General features: G+C 35.4%; 2 protein-coding genes across 4 annotated transcripts; one reads left to right on the forward strand and one right to left on the reverse strand.

Annotated features, from left to right (window-relative positions):
• Window positions 1–99: 99 nt before the first annotated feature.
• Window positions 100–5,068, reverse strand: LOC120331987 (uncharacterized). The gene is made up of 9 exons (XM_039399189.2): window positions 4,892–5,068; window positions 3,866–3,971; window positions 2,536–2,708; window positions 2,185–2,292; window positions 1,769–1,865; window positions 1,618–1,694; window positions 1,212–1,319; window positions 802–960; window positions 100–733 (listed from the first exon to the last, which is right to left on the reverse strand). The coding sequence occupies exons 1-9, from the start codon at window positions 4,980–4,982 to the stop codon at window positions 477–479; spliced, it is 1,176 nt and encodes a 391-aa protein (XP_039255123.2). The 5' UTR covers window positions 4,983–5,068; the 3' UTR covers window positions 100–476.
• Window positions 5,069–7,369: 2,301 nt separating this feature from the next.
• Window positions 7,370–19,653, forward strand: LOC120331985 (CWF19-like protein 1). 3 transcript variants are annotated; one of them, XM_078113567.1, is made up of 14 exons: window positions 7,370–7,546; window positions 9,784–9,868; window positions 10,281–10,467; window positions 11,214–11,440; window positions 11,738–11,805; window positions 12,442–12,577; window positions 13,349–13,513; window positions 15,811–15,922; window positions 16,001–16,074; window positions 16,613–16,822; window positions 17,371–17,511; window positions 18,492–18,589; window positions 18,922–19,094; window positions 19,404–19,653. In XM_078113567.1, the coding sequence occupies exons 1-13, from the start codon at window positions 7,524–7,526 to the stop codon at window positions 19,088–19,090; spliced, it is 1,695 nt and encodes a 564-aa protein (XP_077969693.1). In that variant the 5' UTR covers window positions 7,370–7,523; the 3' UTR covers window positions 19,091–19,094; window positions 19,404–19,653. The 3 variants fall into 3 exon arrangements, with proteins under 3 accessions (XP_077969693.1, XP_077969694.1, XP_077969695.1); XM_078113568.1 differs by having other exon boundaries at window positions 18,922–19,090; XM_078113569.1 differs by lacking the exon at window positions 7,370–7,546 and adding an exon at window positions 7,670–7,688.
• Window positions 19,654–19,948: the final 295 nt, after the last annotated feature.

Consider the following 19,948-nt stretch of genomic DNA (forward strand, 5'->3'; position numbering starts at 1 on the left):
AACGTACCACAAAAGTAATTCGCACATACTACACAAAAAAGTATATCTGACATACACTGACCGATTTGCATCTCCAACGACTGAATTAAAAAAATGACATCGTGTTCATGTATTTATTCCTGTTTTTGAGCCTGACATTAGAAAAAAAGAAATTTCCCTGAGGCATAAAATTTCTACAGGAACAAGTACTACTAATTTACATTTTGGAGAAATGCACGTGATTTCTGTTTTCATATCTCAAAACTGCACATCCATGAGATTCCTGACTTCATATTTTACAACCGCATGATGTCGTTTGCGTCTCGAAAGGGATTCGAGAATATATTGTCTTTGGAATTCCAGTTATTTCCATGGCTTTGACGAGTTCTTTTGAGTCGTTTGGTATCAGTGATTACAGGCATTCAGTGTTTTTTTTTTGATATCGCATCCCCACTAGTCGGGTTGAATTCACTTTCACCATACCACATGTGATATTATCATCGCTGTCGCTTCCTTCTATTCCTTTTTTGTTTCTTGTTTCTTCGTTGTTCTCGACCTTCGTGTGCATTATAAACCTCCATCTGTATTTGATGGGGATAATTTGGTCCAGGTGGATGCGCCATTGCATATGCGCCTTCTTCGTACCAATATTGAGGCTGTTGATTAGGATTCATATACATACCTGGCAATTCATATTCACTTTTAGGCTCTGGTTTGATTTTTGCAGGTGAAGATGCTTGTGACTTTTTCAGTCCTGGTAATAAAAGATATTATGTGTGAGATAAGCGCTTTCATAAAAATTAAAAACACTTTTATACATACCTTGTTTTCTGTTTTCATCTGAAGAACTCTTTTTTGTCATCATTTTTAATGCGATCATGATAATTATCGCTACAGCGACTAGTCCACCCACAGCTATGGCAACGATGATTTCAATTTTAATGACGGGCTGTTTTGATTTCGGTCTGACGATTTTTGTGCCTGAAAAATCCAGTAAAGAAGTTTCAATATGCACAGTATATTGCAAAAAGGTTATTGAAAAATGTTTTAACAAACCAAACAAAATCCGGATTTTCGATGTGTGGACTATACAACAAAATTCAAAATTTTTGGAAACTTGTATATCTTAAATTAGATTCAATTTTATAAAACTATCTGGAATGTATATATATATATCAATGCAGTGTCAAGAATCAGATTTTATTTTTTTTGTACAAAATATATCGACTTACTGGGGGTATTTCTTGCAACAACTTTATTATTTGTATTCACGAAACTTGGTCTTGCTGGTCTTCTTGTAGAAGGTGACTGCGGACGCGGACGTGGGCGCGGACGAGCGGCTAGAATAGTAATTTTCATTGGGGTTTTAGTATTATTTAAGTAGCACTCAGTATTTATCTATTCACGAAAAGTAAATAAATTATAAAAGCATCCATGGAATCATAAAAGATAAATTAAGGCTATAAAAGCCAAATTCCCACCGGCATGCATTTATATATGACTTTAGTTCAATAAAACTATTATCTTCGCGGTAATAGTATGAATATAAAGTTAAAGTTTTATGCCGGAAAGTATTGATAACGACCATTTTACGCGTTTGTTATCTAACTGAAATGACATTCATATTCTTGTCCTCACCAGGCCTGTTCTTGGTATTCAATAACGGACGTCTTGATGGGACGAATCTCCACGATTTAGTCGTTGACTTAGCAGTTCTGAACAAACAAATATGAAGCTAAAATATTTCAATGTCCCAACAGAATTTTTTTTATATTTAATTGTTTTATACCTTGGCGTTGTGGTTGGAGCAGCTGTGGGGCTTATGACATCCATAGTATCCGGATCGACAGTCATGATTACGTCGCCGTCGCTGTTATCTGGTCGGACTGGAAAATAAGAAAAAATAAATCTAAACAAAATCGTAAAAACATAAATCTTACAGAAGACCACTACACAGAAACATTAGAAGAAGTAAACTCTCAAACTTGACATGCCCTTATGTTCATCGAAATTCAACAAGAATCTAAAATTAAATCAACTGATTACATCATCGATCATAAAACATAATTCAGCGTCTTTCAAGGGGTGAAAAAGTTCGAGTGAATAGCTAGCACTTGTGCGTTGCCAACATGGTATATATGGGTATTAGGTAATAACAATGAAATGCGAAAGGTCACAAGATTAAAACAAAACAAAATTTCTTACGTTCGTAACTAGATGATTCCAAAGTTTCCTTGAAAGCAAGTTTAAATCCTTGATAGTTATCTGTTGTTACCGGAACTATTGTGTGCAATTCCACATAAATTAAATTTCCTGAGAATATTCGAATAATGTTTACAACAATGTGTAATAGTTATAAATTTGGGATCGTCTTAGTGGTATTCCTATACATTGTTAGCTACAAAAGAATTGATTTCAAAACACCTGACATCGGAATGATGAGTGGATTCTCGTCACAGAGATGGTTTTAGCGCATTCATTGAGTTCATTGTCACTACATTTCTGATCAGAAATACCTTTCAATATTCTACTTCTATTATTCAATGACTTTGTTACCTGTAGAGACAATGGTTGGAAGTCCCGACTCTCCGCAATATGGTCCCATTGAAAATAATGTAAAAGGTGATTTGACAATGACGTAGTGATATTCGCAATTTCCGTCAACTGGCTGCAACAGGTAGAATTTTTGAAATTCAAGCCTGATTCTTTTGCCGGGATTTGAATGGATTCTGGCAGACAAAAAATTCATTGAGTATTTTACGATCTAATACACGTCAAGCACAATTGATTTTGCTTTTGAGTGTATTGTTTCATTGAGCTTTTTTTCAAAGCAAACGACGTAATAGTTTGCTTGTAAAACTCAAAAATATTACTAAACTGAACAATTTGCAAGGAAATTGGCATTTCTTGAACTTTTAAAGGTAGTCGCCTCCTAGATAACATAAAAACTCCACTAAAAAGTTTGTTTATCGTTTGCAAAACTATTTAGAAAGTAATTTAACACTGTTCCAGTTTACTGCAAATAAATATGGGCAGTAAATAATTGTTTCAGGTCACAAGATATTCATCATCGGACATTTACCGTAGTTTCTCACATCACAAAACATTATGTTGAATGTTCGCAAGTCGAGGCTAAGATAGCGAAGAGGATACTATAAATGTTATAATGATGTAGTAAATATCCATAAAACAGCGATAATGAATTGATAAACAAATCTTAGTAAGTTCTGAACAAGTTAAGTGCATTCCCCGAAAGCTATATTGAATCATAATAAGTGATCGCTGCCATTTAAGTATTGTAGTAACACTCGTATGAACGGCACAGTATTTACTACATCCGAATCGCTCATTACAAAGAACAGGGATAAACCTCATATTTTCGACCATGTGTTTTTATCTAACAGCTTGCTTTATTATTCTAGCGGTCCAAAAATATATATGTAGGTGAACATGAAGTACATAATATTTGCCAGAAACTTCCGCTGTGACTTAACAAAATCATGACGTCAATGCGATAACAGTGAAAACAAATTTTGTCATCAGTCCTGAACTTTGATCCATTACTGTTGTTTTGATATACATATTGTTTCGAAAAATTTCTCGGACTGATTAATCTTTAGTATCTTGCATCGAGTACTGGAGTGCATATTATTATTGTCTTACTGAACTGGGTAAGCGACTGCGGTGAAAAACAAATCACGTGTTGATTAATATCGGGCGATTTTATGGTAGTTATACAAAGCTTTTGGCTCTTCAAATCATGGGGCAGCTGTTATTAATGTAAATGTCAATAGGACGCGTTCATTTTGCTAACCGCAAGACCTTATAGTCATGGCCAATTCAATTTACGGTGCCTAATTAATAAAGTCAAAGACAAAATACTTACGCCCAAACACAGTTTGCATCTCCCGGAAAAGCATTTGGAAATCCTGGCGTTGTTGCATATTTTGTTCTTGCTTCTGCTTTTATAACAATGTTTCCACAACCACTTGCTGAAATAAAGGAAAAGATAAGTTCAATGTTAAAATATTGATGACTATGTTGAGTATGATTGCATTTTCAACCACTAGGCGGCTAAAGGTTAGGTGAAGTGGACAACAGTGAACGATGAAAAATATTTTGCAAATTTAATATTGCTAAATACCACTGATATAGCTGGTCTGATACTTTGAAATCACCTACGTATCTTTACTATCTATATTTCCAAAGAAACATTATCTGCAAACAATATTGACGTAATTTAAGGTTACTGAATAACTAGCAAGAGAATTCAATACGCTCATGGTTTGCTTACAATACACAAGTAATCCCGCAAAGAGATTACAAGTATAGCAGCCTGGACTCTACTTGTTTAAAATCTAAAAGAGCACGTGTTTCAACTCAACGTTATTTTACTCAACTCAACGAGTTTTGCGTTACCTAAATCAGCCACGAGAGATATATTTCACCCATTTTCTATGATGTGAAATTGATACGACAAATATCAAATGTACGTATCGTGTCTTGTTAAGGATTACACCAGGTTTTAAATTTCATATTACATACATTATCCAATATCAAGTCGTAAATACTTTCGATATTATTAACAGGCACATTTCCAGATCATTTAATTAACAATTGGCATGGAATTACTTTTATCAATTGAAACAAAAATGTCAATTCTAACGATTTAAATTCGTTTTAGTTCAAATAAGAATATCAAAATATCACGTTTCCAGATTATTTTTTATCCCAATACGGAAGATTCAGTTTTCTATAATTGTTAATTACATCCATATACACGCCAATCGGTGTATATTTTCGATTTATTTCAAGTTTGACTTATTGATGTTAAGTTCATGGTGTATATATCACTCATTTTATTTTATTCATTTTACCAAATCAAAACTAAGCAAATTACGGAACAGCTTACCCTTATTTCCAGCACTTTGCGACTCTGTAAATCCAAGTAACATCAAATTTACTATTGCAACCAATTTTATCAGCTTATAAATATTTTCCATTTTGATTTTAATCAGTCAGACCAGTCTAGGCAGTTTATCGAATCTTGTGTCTTGTAAATGATAATTATAACAGCGCCAGTGAATAAAAAGGCAGCATTATACCTCCAGGCTATATGGTATTATTGCTTATGGTTTAGCAAGTTAACACGCACAAAGACGTGATTCGCTGCCTTCCTGATTTTAACAAGTTTATTCACTATAGTAGAAAATGTGTTAACAAATTTTAACAGAGCTCTAGATATTTTAACCCAAAGTGTAGCGACTTCTGGGAGTCAATTGTATGAAATGCATGTGCGAAGAATTGTAAGCGGGAACAAAATCAACGGCAGAAAAAGCATCTAATCTCTTATACCCCATAACCTAAACTAAACTATCCCACGGCCCACTTTGGTTCCCGCACCTCCTTTAGTGAAATGAAACGTTTAATTGTATTGTTATGTAATAAAGGTTTTAATAAATAGCATACCGATATATATATCATTGTTGTTCACTTATTGCTAGATTGATTGAGGTGAATTTTATCATCCATTTTTACCACTGGAGTGCCAGTACGCCTATAGTTTTTTGAAATAATTCGTGAGTTAGCGGGTCACCAAAAAACATTCACACGATGCAGTGGTGCGCCATGCCGACCCATTCCCCTACACACAGTGAACCGATGTGGTCCGGAAAAGAAATTGATGCTAAGGTCAGAAAATTAATTTTTAAGCCATATCGATGTATGTTAGGGCATAATGTTAGGGCCTTTGTTATCCTCGGTCCGGAATGTTCTATCTTACCACCGATCTGCTACCGTTACCTTCTATCTGTATTTGAAGTAGATATTAGGACAAATAAATTATCTTGAAGGCTGACATCGTTATTTTAGGCATCATAACGTCAAAATTCGTCCTTTATACAACTGAATTGCAAACATACAGAAGATCGTTAGCGTTATATAATCTGGCTTGGTGTAGTGAAAAACGAACTATCAAGGTTGCATTCGAGGTATTGAAACGAGTTACGGAATTAAATGAATTAAAACATAACCCAAACATATATTTAGAAATCATTCATGGAAGAAGAAATGTTGGTTGAAACGCTACTTCGATTTATTATGCCTCACTTTTTTCATCAATGTAAACTGTAAACATGTGGTTATCTAGGATTCTAGGTCACCATCAAAAATACCCACACTAATTTCCGGAATAGCACTTTCTTAAAGTGATTCCATTGAAATGGAGAATTGACGATTCGTCTGTTGGTGTTATGGCTCATTGACCTCTGCTATATAATCGCTGGCAAGCGGTGTTTGTCAGATATTTCATACGGTTTTCACCTTCAATACCAGTAGTTTCAAAACTCCAGAATTTTAACACTTTGAATTAGATATCTGAACCTCGGGTGTCGCTGCTCGATAACCATCTTTGGTTGAGCGACTTCCCTTCCCCAGTAAAAATGTGTGAATTATCATTTTCTTGTAACTTGTACTTGTGATATTTATTTTTACTGGTTGGAAAAAATAAACTTGACTTGACTACTGGTACTCCGACCAGAGCCATTATATAACTCTGCTCCGACGGTGTTCTGAATATACGGACCAAAGTTTTATGGGGATCAGACAGTGACTGATAACCCGTGATCATCATAGCGGGCGATAAAATGTTTGATATCAGCAATTGTTGTGTTTCAAAGATCCTGGGATTTCCGCTCATTTTTCTTATCCCAATCCCGGGATTTCGTATTCCCAACCTTTCTTCAAGTCCATGCATCTGAAACGAATAACTGGCAATAATAAATTTCATACCGAACGTGACCTGGCAATCGGTTAAGAGGCCGTGGTTCACCATACGATTAAGCAGTCTTATCGGCTCTTCTCTCCTCAGGATAAATATTTAAAGCCTATATCCTACTTTTTGGGGTGTTGGCAAATCAGGATAAGAATTCACATATTTATCCCGAAGGATAGGAAAGCCGATAAGACGACTCAACCATATGGCGAACCACGACCTCTCGTCCGGTTACCATTCCCTGTCGGGTATGGGATTAGTTAGGTATTTGTTTTTCAGAAGCATGGACTTGATGGTGAAGGAAGCCGTAACCGACCAGTGGTTACGTGAACCACCCTACGGCGGCGATCCCTGCGAACCAACGTAGAGTAATTAGCGGTGCGGTGGCGAGCGTATTGCTAACGCTTGGTAGGGATCAACGACGGTAGAGACGGACCGAGATTCGGATCCGGACTCGGATTCGAGTCGAATCCACGCATTTTTTGGACTCGGATTCGATTTCGAGTCCACGTCTTTTTTAGCGTGTCTATAATCGATTCTGTTTTTACTAATTTGCGCCTATGTTTGTACTTTTACCTCTATAAATCTCAGTACATACCATACCTCAGGGGTGGGCCAAATCCGACCCGCTGGGTAATTCAATTTGACCCGCCTGACGTCTGGGTCAAGGGTCGGGGGAGACATATCTGTCAAATTTGGTGCCCGTTCTCTGTGGTTCCGTTGGCTGCTTATTGAGCTTTCGTATTTTAACTGTTTTTACCTTACGGAAAAGATGGCCTCCGACGCCTTAAAAGTGTAAGTAGCACCCGCCTTATACCATTTTTTAGATATAATTTAGGTTAGTGGGTTAAAAACCTGCGATCACAGCAACTGTTATAGTTAACAAAGCATGGGCTGTTGAATGGGAATCACAATACCAATTCATTATAATAACCAGGTAATTTTTGATCATTTACAAATTCATAGTTTGTCTCCTATGAAATTAATATAAATAACTCGTTAAATTGTATTGATCTAATTGTTATATATGCTCAGCGGTGTGGCACATCGTGCTGAGCGTTAGGAATACGTTCGCCACCGCATCTCTGATTACGGTACCCATCGTGGGTTCGCAGGTTCGAATCCCATGCGGGGATGATCATGTGCGAGAGGATTGCTGGACTCCTCGCCGCCGTAGGGTGGTTCACGTAACCGCTGGTCGGTTGCGGCTTTCTCGACCTTCAGGTTCATGCTTCCGAAGACAAATAACTGGCTAACTAATCCCATACTCAACCTGGACTGGTAACTGGGCGAGAGGCCATGGTTTGCCATATGATTAAGCCATCTTATCGCCTTTCCTCACCCCGGGATAAATATGTAAATCCTATCCTATAGTCTATAATTTTTTTATTCTGTAATCATAAAACTTACTTTCTGATATATACCTCCACTCCTTAATTGCGGTTCATGCTGCAATGGTTAGAAACTGACTTTTTTTGACCCTTCGATTAGATTATAGTGTACAGGGAGTCCTCGACTTACGACGTTGTTCCGTTCTTGAGAAGCGATGTAACCTGAATTTTAGTCGGAACATTATACAGAACAGTACAAAAATTACTCTATACATATCGTACTGTATTGTAAAGTATGGTACAGTAATAAAATGTACAAATAATGCAAAAAAGTACGATGTAAATGAGAAAAACCAATGAGCCCAAAGCACTGATTTACTTGATCACAATTATCCAGTTTGAGGGCTTTTACATTACAGTACAGAATTCTATTTTATATTTTTTTGGAAGTGCGTTTGTAACCTCGAAACAGCGTTAAGTCGCGACCGTCGTAACCCGAGGACTCCCTGTACTTGTGTATATTATGTTTTTTTTGCGGGATCAACCAATATCTTGGTCTATGCTGCCAAATTAATCCACTGTTTTATATATATATCATGTCTTATCATTTATCATTCTGCAAACATTTATAATCATTTTCTGATATCCCACGTATATACAACATTAGGTTTGGTGCTATGCCATCCTAGTAGCCCAAAACTCCTCTGCTAGGTGGCTCTTTAAATTTTATGATTCTGCTTGATATAATACAATTACATTTTTAATTACCAAGAAGCGATTGTTCATGGATTGTGCGATGGATCATTTGATTAACTATGAGTGTGAATAATATTTATCGATATGCAATAAATTGATAAATTTGGAAATTTTTGATACTCCTACTACCAAAGTTTACGCTTGGAGTATACTATGAATTATTGCAAGAATTGAAAGGGTTTCTGGATTATTGTAATTGTCTCATCTTTGTCAAAAGTACTCTAATAAATCTATCAATCATCATATCTGCTTTCATTTGCATATGTCTATTTCTGTACTATTCTAGTAATATTTTTTTTATAGTGTTAAAATGATGTACTGATCGATTCTCAGTCAGAATCAAGCATCTATTTCGGAAAGGCACTCGTCTTTTTCTACCATTAAATTAATTAAAAAAAAAAAAAACTAATTTATGTTACTGTTATAAATATGTCATTTTTAGAAAGAATTCCCAATCCTGACCAGACTAACCCAAATTAATCCTCATTCTAATCAGATTACGTTTTGTAAATAGTTTTCTATAAACTTAAAGAGTTCAATAAAAAAAAAAACTGTCAATTTATGTATTTATTCATGTGTTGTGTTGGGTGGTAACTGACTCAGATGATGTAAATGGTCGTATTGTTACCTCCCAGTCATACCGAAAACTTTTGTTTCACTTATTTTGTTATCATTATATTTTATTATTATGTATTTTCTGGTTGACGAAATAATAAATTCTTTCTCTCTCTCTCTCTACTGAACTACAGAATTAGCACTCTCATGTGAGGGTTGCCAGTATGCTGAATGCTGATCCATACCTGCTGTTATGTGATACCATATTACATAACAGTACTGCAGTATAAATCATTCTATGAACATACAAATTTATTTTTATTACTAGTCTGTTTTAGTATTTAGATCATTACATACTTATATTATACAAATCTGAATTTTCTTTTTCAGAATGGTTTGTGGAGATGCCGAAGGAAAGATTGAAGTTGTTTTTAACAGAATTGAGAAACTGATGAAGAAAGGGTCTCGATTTGATGTAACTATTTATAAATTTGACATAAATTTTAAATTCCGAACTCTGTTTATTCATGCTACTTTGAGGGTTTATTTGTAACCATTACCGTACTGAAAAGATGCAGTATGATACTAGGCTATACGTTTCCTGATTTGATGAATTAATGTAACTAATTGTGGTACATTCCTATTTCAGCCTGGAGACGCTTCTCTATATGGTTTAGTGAATCTAATTGATCTAAGTGAGAATCAGCTGTAAAAGTTGGACTAAAATGCTATATTGGTTGCCATTGCCAACATAGAGACTTAGAGAGTGTGTAGTTTACACTAATAGGATACTTACCAGGTCCCTAATGAGTCATTTGTAACTGGATTCAAGCGTTTTTAATAAAAGTGGCATCATCAAAATTAGTGAAATTTGAATATCTCTTCAGATACTGTTCGCAGTGGGGGATTTCTTTGCAGAAGAAATGCCTGACAGTTGGTTGTCGTATAGAAATGGGACAAAGAAACCACCGATTCCAACTTATATTTTGGGTCCAAATTCATCTGAACATCTCAAACATTATGGAGGAGGAGATGAAGATGGTTTTGACATTGGAGAAAATATCACTTATCTAGGTATTTGCAATTAGGTCCAAATCGAAGAAATGTTACTTATTCACAATAAGTTGCGATGTGGAGGAATTTTCGCAGGTTGATTTTGATACCTTTACTTTTATAAATGAAGTTTATCTTTTGTTATGCCTGATCATAAATGAAGTAGCCTATTTGCAGAACGATTTACTGAAAATTTTTATAATCATTTGCATATACTGTAATGAAATGGTTTTGGAATCTATTATGTTTTTGGCAGTAAGGGACATTTGGTAATTAAACTCGGTCAGAGAAGTAGTTTATCGAGTATTTACATGTGCCCGAGATTTTTATTTTATTATTTTACCATTGCTGTAAGATTGTCATCTTTGTGAAGTTTTTTTTATAATAGAATATAAATAGATGAGTTACATGAAGCAAAGGTTATTAATTGCTTAGTTTGTGCAAGCAATACCCATGTACTGAAATACCAATAGTTTTATGATAGTGATTCTTTTGGTTTTAAATTCGGACTGTTGATTTCTTAAGGACTTTTCAATACAAATAGTTTTGCATAATGACTTAGACTTTTTTTGGTTGAGAAATAAATTTGATGGCAAACCATCATTATAGTGATCGTATAGTAAACAATCCCTTGTTCAGTTGGTAATACCTGTTTTGATAGAAAGATAGTTGTAAAAAAAGTTTTAGCAATGAAACATACTATATTGCGGAAAGCAATATTCTGTCAAGAGAACTTCAGTTGCAAACCCATTTGTATTGTTATACAGGTCGAAAAGGTGTCTTCACAACATCAGGTGGATTGAAGGTTGTTTATCTCAGCGGACTTGAATCTCCATCAGGAAGCACACCTGCTCCTAAACATTGCTTTTCAGAAGCTGATATCAAATCTCTTGTAACATCAGTCACTAATGCTGGATCTAAAAATTTTGTAGGCGTTGATCTACTGTTGACTTCTCAATGGCCAAAAGCAGTCTGCACTTATGGGAATGCACCTGTGAGTATATTTGACTGATTAACAGGATATATCCCATATCATGACAATGGAAAATTTCTAACATTGGGATTCTCAATGATTCTTCCATTATCCGATACCATATAATTGCTATTTTTTTTATTAGGGTTGTATCTTTTGAGGTTTGTTTCCACTTCACGGGTCTCTAATCTGTACTTATATTTTTGTGGATTTTCTTGACTCTGCTACTCAGGAAATCACATAGTTTCATTTTGAAAACCAAGACTGTTTCTGTGTTTTATATTTTTGTTAAATTGTGCATTTTTTTCATAATTACAGAGTGATGATAAATGTCTGAAATGTGGATCCATATTAATATCTCAGCTGGCTAGTGCAATCAGACCAAGGTCAGTGTGATTAATTTCATTTCCACATCCATCTGTACAGCATGTAACATATCCAGGATCACTGCTGAGTGGCAGAATTCTCTCAAATTTCTTTTAATAATCAATTGTAATGATTATTTCCATACTGAGGGGAAATTTATTGAAAAATGTAATGAAATTTCTCATGTAATGAGTGAAGTGAATCACCTCATAAAAAGGTGAACCAGAATTTCAAATATCAGAGCAAGTGATCCCAATTTACTACTTGTACCGACGATAGCCCGAGTTCATGCATCTGAAACGAATAACTGGTTCACTATACCTATACCCAACATGGACTGGTAATCTAACTAGAAGCTGTGGTTTGGCATAAGCTTACATTGCCTTAACCCTCTTCCCCTGGCATAAATATGAAATTCTACCCTATCTTATCTTATTTTACTGGATACTGAAATAATATCTGACGTAAAATTTTGCAAGTAATCCATTAAATTAGATACACGATGCAGCAATTTTGTATTATTGCTATCTATACATTCCAGAGTAAGAATGTTACAATTCTGCAATTTTGGCTTGTGATTGTCAGCGTTCTTCATCTGTTATTTGAAGATGAATATTTAAATATGAAAAATTATTCAAAGATCAATTTTTCTACAGATATCATTTCTCAGCATTGGAAAAGATTCATTATGAACGACTTCCATACAGAAATCATGTTGTTTTATCAGATTCAACAAGGCATACAACTAGGTTTATATCACTGGCCCCTGTGGGTAATGCTGATAAACAGAAGGTAGGTTGATTAGAAGTGATTGCATGGAATGCAGTTCTCTGAAGAGAGTCTAAAAAGCTGTTGACAATATGTATAGAGCGATTATTTATTACACATCATGACATGACCTTTCCACTCAATAGCCAGTTTGATGCTTTGTTCTTGGGAGTTTGAGTCATTTTTGAATGGTTCAGTCCAGGGGTGTGCAACCTTTATTACAGAAGGGTCAGATACAAGCAACATTGATAGGTGAAGTTGCAGGCCGCACCTTTATTTAAGATAGATAGCCTTTAAAGTAGTTGCAGGCACAAAAAATCGTTTTTTTTTGTTATTGATCTTAGTTATTGTTGCAGAAATGGGGAGTAAAAAAAGAAAAAAATTTCTAAGGAAAACTGATATTCAAATTTATTGTTACATCGACTTTAAACGAATTCAGTGAGAACCACGCAAAGGGATTGGAGTTGCTCGAACGTACCAGATTAACCAAACTAAAAACTCGTTTCGCGGGCAGTTCATTTAAGATTGACACTTCTCTACGGGCTGTACAATTGTTCTTATGGCCTACAGGCCTAGTTTGCACACCCCTAGTTTAGGCACTTGTGGTGTAAATTTGAATGGTTTAAGTTATTTATATATCACTTTTGCTTTGGAATTGTGACATATCTTGCAGTAGACTAAAAGTAAGTCAACTGTGGCATCTTGTTTCTTCAATTTGTCAGTTGATTCAATGACTATCTTTAATCATGTGTAAGCTGTGTGGAACTTTACAGAATAATATCCAATTTTTTTCAGTATCTTTATGCCTTCACTATCACACCAATGACCAAAATCGACCAATCAGAGTTGCTAAAAATGCCTGCTGATGCCACTGAATGTCCTTATTTTAAAAGATCAAAACAAGATGATGGGAAAAGTATTGCACAAATGTCAACAGAATCATTTTTGCAAGATACAGATGTAAGAGTAACTTTTTGTACATGCATCATTTTTCAAAACCCAGTAATAGATAATATGTAAGTTTGGTACATCTGAAACATAGAAGTTATTGGAGAATATCTACTTTGGAAAAAGCTTTTTCAATGATTGTTTAGAACCAGAAATAAAGATTAGTGGAAAGTAGTTAGTCCCAGGTCTTGACTTGCCTCTCTACACAATTATTACTAATCCCATGACATATTCTACATCCATGTCTTCCAATAGGTTATCTGGACGTTGAATCAGGGCTGGGGAGCTGGTTCGAAATCATGATGGCTCCGGCTCCAGCTCCGGAGTCGCAGTGCATTCAATCTTTAGCTCCAACTCCGGCTCCGGAGCTTCATTTTTTTATGCCGGAGCTGGCTCCAGCTCCGGCTCCATAGCCATTAACAGTAGTGCAGCCCAATAACGCATTTTGCTAATTGTTTTCTAAGTGTGGCATGTTATTTAGGCTGTAAACACCCTTCAAGTCGGTGTCATGATAATTCCTTTTTGTTCCTGCATGTAACTTGTGAATCCACTGAGAGTTATTATATGCTGTATTTTTATATGCGAATCGGTATACCCAGCATATAAGGGTTTTACATATAACCGCAAAATAAGACGGGAAGGAAAATAGGCTTCTGGAATGGTCGCAGCGTTTGCGCATTCGGTAAAATACCTCATAATGACTTTTTCTACCACATAATATTTAACCCATAATAACTGTCTTTTTATTTTAATTTAATTGTGTTCAACATAACTGGCAATCATGCGGCCAAATAAAATCTGTCGTGGGCCATTTTAAAGCAAAACTTATGGTGTTTTCTGTTTTATTCTTAGTATTTTATAATGTCGCTTTTTAATCAGGAAAATTTGGTTTGCGTATTGACTTCTTTATTTATCTTAGAATTTCATCACCGATGATTATGTATAAATAACTCGTTTTCTCACAAATATGGTGCGTGACACAAAACATATGTCTTGAGAAATTGTGATTAAGGGGAAAATAAACACTGAAATAAGAGATGTTATGGCCTAATGTTTATGGCGCCGAAAACAATTGACGCTTTTCACGAAATGCAACGCACATGTGATAGTAACGGCAATAGCCCTTCAACTCGTGATAATTTAAACTGGCCTGACGGGGAGGCAGTATTTTATGGTACAAATTGAATAAGCAGACCCAAAACAATGGAAATTACCATCGTCACCCAATTAGATGCCGTCCCCCTCTCCCAAATCAGGCCAAAAGTTGGTTCTAGAATCGAGGCGTTTTCATAGTTATCAGCGATGAGATGTTAAAGATAAATAGAGAAGTCAATTCGCAAGCCGAATTTCCACATTGGAGAGTTATTATAAGATACTAAAATGAAACGGAAAACACTATAATCTTTGTTCTAGGAGACTCCCAACAGCTAAAAAAAAATGCCTTGTTAATCTCATTATTTTTTTTGCCTACGACATATTATTTACCGGTAGACTTTTGAAAATTATACAGTCACTAAAATAAATCTAAACGCAATCAATCTTACTCGCGATATACTTTTTATATATTCAAAAAATAACAACGGAAATTGATGAGACTTTTCTCCAGAACATGCTATGTTATGGATCAAAACAAGATATACCGTAATGGGGCACTTTGCCATACATTTTGATGATAGGTGACTGCTGCGGTGCATTTTGGAGTAGTTAAACATTTCTTTTGTCGTAAAACGACTCAATCTCGAGATACGTTGAACAGAATTGAAGACATTTGAAATGGATTGGATATTCAACGCCACGAAAAAATCATAATATGTTACATGGAAATTCCAAAATTACTTCTTCGAAAATCCCTGGCCATTAGGGTTTTTGAGCTTGACCGCAATCATGAAAAATTGCAGCTTAGTGAAAATGAGAATCAAAATTTTGGCAAAAGCGAACCGCTTCAAATTTTGATACTAAACTTTCAAACATACAGAATCACTGGAAACTTTTTAAAATGAATTATAAGCTGGAAAGAAAAGATTTTATCATTTGTAACGCTATCAGAAAAAAATTATAAATTTGAAAAACAAAAAATGAGATATTTAGGAGCTGGAGCCTGGAGCCACTAAATTTTTGGTAGCTCCAGCTCCGGCTCCAGCTCCATCTGTTATGAAAAGCTTGGCTCCAACTCCGACTCCGGCTCCATCAAAATGTAACGGCTCCATGGCTCCAGGCTCCGACTCCAGCTCCGGCTCCCCAGCCCTGCGTTGAATAATATTGAAAAGCATTTTTCATTTTAAATATTAACTTCTTTTTTTTAAATTCAGGAATCTGCCCAATTTAGGTGGAACATTAACAAGTCAAATAGTCCTGGTCTACATAGAAAAAGAAAGTCTGATTTCAATAAAAATGCCAAACGAGGAAAAACAGAAAGGCCACGTAAGTCGGATTTGCCTATCTCACTAATCTAGGAATAAAATAAAAATATTTATCCTAATTTGCACTCTTCTGTTACAGAGGATTGGAAATGTTGGTTTTGTCTGGCGGGTGAAAAAGTTGAAAAACATCTTGTTGCTAGTGTTGGCAATCAGGTATTTTCATTTTACATCTCAATTTCGTTTTTACTATTCATCTTTTGACTTTTGATGTTCTATTTAAGGCTCCATATAAGTGAACATAATCAGCTTGCAGTGACTGAAGTTTATCTTTTTGATTAATTGAGTTTAGGTAACTTTCCTTTTTCTAGAAAAAAACCTGAGTTATCAATGTTGTTAATGATCAAACAAAGATTTCACAAATTTCATCATTCAGCAATAAAAATTCAACTGCCTGTTAGATTATCCGTAACTAAAACTAAGGTTTTACAGAATAAACTAGAAATTAATGGTAATTGTAATAGCATGACAAAGTTGTTAAAATATAACACATTTCTAACAACATATATTTTGAATTTTCTTCTAAGTAAATTCTCTGATTAATGGCATCTCATATCTATTACCGCTACGGTGCCATATACGTTTGGTTATTATGTGCAGGATAGATTATGTGATTGTATTCATAGAATGTATGTAATGATAGTAGACGTCAAGATATGCTAATGTACTGAATTCCATTTCAAATTTATTCCAGACTTATTTGGCAATGGCGAAAGGTGGAATTGTGGAAGATCATATTATGATATTGCCAATAGCACATCATCAATCATCACTTGATTTACCAGATGATACAGAGTTAGAATGTACTGCTTACAAATTATCTTTGAAAAAAGCTTTGAAAGATGTTGGCAAGAAATGTGTCTTCTTTGAAAGAAATTATAGAACTGATCATATGCAAATACAGGTAGAATATCACGACTGTATGTTGTAATAATATGAAAGTTCTGCCTCACTCACTGCAGAGCCTTGTTCAGAGTGAAGATGAAAAATCGTCCCTTAAATTAAGACTTCAATAGAATCAGTGGTTCTCGTGCAGAGCCTTATTCAGAGTGAAGATGTAAAATCGTCTCTTAAATTAAAACAGACTTGCGGCCTTCGTTATCCAAAAGATTTTAAACTCTAGTGTACAGTGGTCCCAAACCCTTTTGATAGAGTGGAACCCCAATGAAACAGTCAAGGGCTTGAGGAATCCCCTTGTAATAGTTTGATTGTCTTGTCTATAAATATATATAAAAGCAAATCCAATACTGGCAAAACAATTTTTTGGTGTAGAAGGTTCAATAATAGTGGCAATTGGCAAACTTGTGTCATTTGATTATATTTACACAATTTACATGTATTAATATAGACGCTAAGTATTTAACCCTGGTTTTCAAATACTGCTTTACTACGATGTCTATTCCACTGTTTTATATCTATATTTCGGTCTTAATATGTATTTCCATATTCCAGGTTGTTCCTGTTCCTGATTCAATATCGTCAACTCAAATCAAGAATGCATTTATCAAGCTTGGTCAACAGCATACTGACAGACAGGGAAAACCACAACCACTAGAAATTGCTGAGATACCAAAGAATACAGAACTAAAACAGGTATTTTGCATCGGTTATTTTCCATATTGTTATTACAGTTTTTGCGGAGTATTACATTATCCTGGATTCAGATTTGGGTTGTTTATGTGATTAGATTACAACGACACTATTTTAAGAATACAGTAATTTGAAAAATGAATGTATAACAGATACGATTCTTCCATCGTGACATGGCCTTGTTAGGTTGGGTCTCACTCTCACAACTCATTCATTTTTACTTTCAAAATATTTTAGGAAAAAAATCTTACTGAAATCTCACCTTTTGTGAGGAAAACTCATCTAACAATGTAACATATTTTATGGTCCTTACGAAAATAATTTACAGTAATTAACTATGGATGCCTGGTATGTGAATCATGGAGTATGCCTTCATGACTATCTTTGTGACTATACCGTATTTGCTCGTTTTATAGCCCGGGCCCATATTTTTTCAACCAACTCACTAACCGGGCCCTTATTCAAACTGGCCCTTATTCAAGCACGGGCGCTTGTTATTTTCGATCGTTACAATAATTAATATATTGTTATTTCCAGTTCTTAAGTATGATTTAAACAAGAAAAACGAAAATTTTGACTTTTTCTACGCACCACAGGTACAAATCCGCAAAAGAAGAAAAGTTTTGCGACGGCCTATCAATATTGAAATGGCGCACTTGGGCGACGCGATGCCCAGTTTGAGAACCACGGTGTTACGTAATCAATTGGACGCCTAAGGCGTGAGTGTTATCTACCGACGCTTAAAATTCAACAGCGTTGTGACAAAAGCGCTTCTTATTTCCTATTGTTCTCTACCACTGAAAAATCAGCTTTTATTTACATCGGGCGGGTATTCAAGCACCAGCCCTTATTTATTTTTATGTTCTGTTCACACGGGCGGCTATTCAAACGGGCCCTTAATCAAGATCAGGCGGTAAAACGAGCATATACGGTATGTGGAGCTCATAGCAATAGCAATTAAAAACAAATTAATCATTTTCCAGATTCTGTCAGCTTCACAACCATTCTTTCATGTTGAACTCCCAGATGGTACAAGATTGTTGCATACAATAAAAGCATTCTTTCCACTGCAGTTTGGGAGGTAATTTTCCACTGAAATCTGACTTCGAAGCAAAAAACTAGTTTAAATATGCAATCACATTAAAATAGACAGTCTCTGAGTAGAGGACTTGAGAGCGGAAATTTAAACCAAGTTTTTGCTAAGGCATTGTCAGATAGTATAAGATAGACTTGTAGTGAATGTACTGTAGTTAAGAAATAGGATTGCTTCAACTAAGCCAAGTTTTGTGTCTACATAAGCATACAATTCACCAAGGTGAATAGGTGATAAATTGTGTTCTTGGCAAGTTTTCATATGTTCCACAGCTTATTTCGTGTGAAGGCTGCTTGAATAACTAGTAATTCTCATTGCAGGGAAGCTATTTGTGGAGCGTTGGTTCTCAATGTACCAGACAGAGTTAATTGGAGAGATTGCGTGTTAGTCAAAGATGATGAAGTTACTTTCACTAAGAAGTTTAGAGATGTTTTCACACCTCATGATTTTGCTCGAGAAGAAGAAGATGATGATGAGGAGGAAACATGAGTAGGTAGTGAACTTATTTATGAGGAATTGAATTTTTCAATTTGAGGGATTTTTTACAAAAATAACCCAATTTCCTAAAGATAGCATGCAATCTTGAAGGTATATTTACTAGCAGCCATTTATATATTGAGAATCTCCTTCCCGAAAAGGAAATGAACTTGGTGAGATATGGACTTTACCTATTTGTTACTGGTAAAGAAAGCACCCATTTGATCGCCAGAAACATGGTTTATTGTCATGGTAACAATGATTAGCGTACTTGTGAGATGAAATTTGTTTTTGATCAAAAGTCATATCTTTCTTCACATTTCAGATCACCCCACAACCTGCCCGAGTACCATCTTCAATTCAATCCAACTCGACCATTGTCAGATAATGATGTTGTTTTTTTATCTTATCTTGCGAGCTGTATGTTTTATTTGCATTTTATGAAGATTTTACTCTTTCTAATACCGTATTTTCGTATATTCCGTCGCATTTGGGGGAAGGGCTCTATTTCAGTTGCCATGGTATACTTTGGAGCCTCGGATCCTAAACGGAGAAAATTAGATTTTCCAATGGTGCTCTTGCAGTTCTTTCTGTGTTAAAATGCTGTAAATGATTTCAGTTATCTTGTGTTCATTGGTAGTGTGAAGGATCAAATGTTTTACACGGTTTTTGAAATTTACAACAAGAGTTGCATTCTGTTATGCAAGGGTATGAAAATCCTTATTTCGACATTGTGGCCGGACCCCTCCGTCGCCTATAGTGGCATTTATTCATCTATCGCTAGCTTAGAAGTGCACAAGGCCGCAATACGTGAAGAGGGACAAGACTCCTTGTACTGGTGAATGCAAGGTTGCAAAAAGTGTTTGAATC

Source organism: Styela clava, chromosome 6 (assembly GCF_964204865.1).
Source record: "Styela clava chromosome 6, kaStyClav1.hap1.2, whole genome shotgun sequence".
Lineage (NCBI taxonomy): Eukaryota > Metazoa > Chordata > Ascidiacea > Stolidobranchia > Styelidae > Styela > Styela clava.

What these genes read in the sequence shown, in the direction of transcription:
- LOC120331985 (XM_078113567.1), top strand. Translation starts at nt 7,524, where the DNA reads ATGGCCTCCGACGCCTTAAAAGT. An exon ending in GCACTTATGGGAATGCACCT is followed by an intron (nt 11,441 to 11,737) that starts GTGAGTATATTT and finishes TCATAATTACAG; the next exon opens with AGTGATGATAAATGTCTGAA. An exon ending in CTGATCATATGCAAATACAG is followed by an intron (nt 16,823 to 17,370) that starts GTAGAATATCAC and finishes TCCATATTCCAG; the next exon opens with GTTGTTCCTGTTCCTGATTC.
- LOC120331987 (XM_039399189.2), bottom strand. Translation starts at nt 4,982, where the DNA reads ATGGAAAATATTTATAAGCTGATAAAATTGGTTGCAATAGTAAATTTG. An exon ending in GCAAAGTGCTGGAAATAAGG is followed by an intron (nt 3,972 to 4,891) that starts GTAAGCTGTTCC and finishes CCTTTATTTCAG; the next exon opens with CAAGTGGTTGTGGAAACATT. An exon ending in TCCAACCATTGTCTCTACAG is followed by an intron (nt 2,293 to 2,535) that starts GTAACAAAGTCA and finishes GAATATTCTCAG; the next exon opens with GAAATTTAATTTATGTGGAA.